We start from the raw sequence: 2,003 nt of genomic DNA on the forward strand, positions 1-2,003 counted from the left end.
GAACTTCCTGGAGAAAGAAGAGAAAAGTTTGATGGAGGACATTTAATCTGTGGTTTACAGTTTTCCCAGTTCTTCCAGTCACAGAGACACATTTGACTGTTTATTTTCCAAACCAACTTATGGCAACATGAAAAACAACTTCCCTCTTAGAACAAAGTGATTCAAACCTCATATAAACGCCTTTTACAGCTGCTTTTTGTATCTCTGCTTCTGTCTCCTTGAACCGCAGTCGGCCTCAGTAGATGGCCGCTCACACTGAGCCTGGTTCTTTTGGAGGTTTGTTCCTGTTGAAAGGGAGTTTTTCCTCTCCACTGTCGCTACAAGCATGCTTAGTGTGAGGGAATGCATTTGAGTCAATGCAATCAACTGGTTTTCCTTAGATAGGAAACTAAATCAATTTGACTGTATGATCTGGTTGAACTGTAAAGTCCCTTGAGATGACGTGTGTTGTGAATTGGCGCTATAGAAATAAACTCAATCGAATTGAATATAAACATTTTATTGAACACAAACTGAATCCATCAGAGAGAAAGTCTACATTGTGTTGTGAAATTTTTTTTACAAAATGAATAGATTGTTCATTGGACTCAGGTGCACCTTTGCTAAAAATATTATTAAAATCCGCTCATAACTTTTCAAGATATCCAGTACGCAGACGGACAGACAGACAGACACACACAAAAACTCGACTAAAAGCAAAACCTCCTTGGTGGAGGCAATTATAACAACCTTTGATTGATCCATCGTTGCAGCCACTGCTCCTCCAAAAGCTGTAATTAATAGTTCAGCTCTCTGTCTCCTTTTCCACACTGTCTGCTGTTTCATCCGGCTACTTCCACTGCTTAACTGCTTAAATCCATCCATTGACTCTGACTTTGGACACTTTTTGTAATTGTTCTTTTGCGCATGCGGGTCACAATTTGAGACGTTCATGCAAACAGCCACACAAAAGCAGCAGACCTGGCAAAAAATCGGAACCAAGCCTTTTAACCTGTAGTGTGAACGTAGCTTAAGACTTAAAGTGGTTCCCATGATGCATTGCTGGCTGTCATTTTCTCCAGGAATTCCCATCAAATCGACCATGGACGACCAGAGCACGCTGCAGTACTCCGCTCTGACCCACCAGCTGGTGATGAAGGCCCGGGTCACCGTGAGAGACCTGGACCAGCAGGACGACCTCACGTTCCTGCGGATCCGCACCAAGAAGAACGAGATCATGATCGCTCCAGGTAAAGAGATATCCCCCTATTCTCCCTAATCAGAACAAAGCTGTGGATTCTGAACACAGCATGTCCTGTTAGAGTTAGCTTGGTCCAAATGGGCCTTTTCCTGCAGAGGTGCTTCAAAACATTATGAAGGTTCATGGTTTAACCTCTTTTTTTGTTTTCATGTTGGAATCAGAGATGATTTCCAGCCTCAGAGCAGCTCAGGATGTCTGTGTTCTGGTTTTAATCTCTGGGTTCTGCCCCTTTTTTTCTCTACAGATAAGGACTACTTTCTGATCGTCATCCAGAACCCTTCGGCCTGAAACATCTGCTGATCGTCTCTTTACTCCTCCTTTTATTTATACATTTATTCATTAAAATGTATGTTTGCTTTGCTAAAAGTTCCTTTCGTTTTTGTTCTTTTATGTGAATTCAGGAAACAGAATCTGTCTCGGCTGTGAGATGATCAGATGGTTCAGCATAGATTGCTCCTTCGTGGTTTGAGCGTTCATGTCCATCTGGTCTCTTAGCTTTCCTGATTCTCTGCTGTTTTATTTCTGTCTTTATTTCATTAATTTTGCAAAAAAAGAAGACGTTCTTGCCTGTTTTGACACGACTGAAGTAGGAACCAACTTCTCTGTTATTTTCAACAAAATAAAACACTAATTATTAATTTAATTGTTTGTTCATTTATTCTGATTCTTTTTAATTGTTTCTAAATCTGCCAACAGAATTATGCTGCCACCACTGTGCCTGACAGTTTGTACCATCCACTTAGCCTTGGAATCATATCCCTGA

The 2,003-nt window shown here is 41.0% G+C and overlaps 1 protein-coding gene across 1 annotated transcript; it reads left to right on the top strand.

Annotated features, from left to right (window-relative positions):
• Positions 1-1,051: 1,051 nt before the first annotated feature.
• dynlrb1 (dynein, light chain, roadblock-type 1) lies at positions 1,052-1,580 on the top strand. Its single transcript, XM_015379809.1, has 2 exons — positions 1,052-1,229; positions 1,485-1,580. Exons 1-2 carry the CDS (start codon positions 1,082-1,084, stop codon positions 1,526-1,528), a joined length of 192 nt encoding a protein of 63 aa, XP_015235295.1. The 5' UTR covers positions 1,052-1,081; the 3' UTR covers positions 1,529-1,580.
• The last annotated feature ends 423 nt before the right edge of the window (positions 1,581-2,003 follow it).

The sequence above is a fragment of the Cyprinodon variegatus genome, unplaced genomic scaffold (genome assembly GCF_000732505.1).
Source record: "Cyprinodon variegatus isolate N-32 unplaced genomic scaffold, C_variegatus-1.0 Scaffold200, whole genome shotgun sequence".
In the NCBI taxonomy this organism is placed as follows: Eukaryota; Metazoa; Chordata; class Actinopteri; order Cyprinodontiformes; family Cyprinodontidae; genus Cyprinodon; species Cyprinodon variegatus.

Excerpts from the sequence above, each read along its gene's own strand:
- dynlrb1 (XM_015379809.1), top strand. The coding sequence starts at position 1,082 with ATGGACGACCAGAGCACGCTGCAGTACTCCGCTCTGACCCACCAGCTG. Across the intron at positions 1,230-1,484 it reads CGAGATCATGATCGCTCCAG|ATAAGGACTACTTTCTGATC; the intron begins GTAAAGAGATAT and ends TTTTCTCTACAG.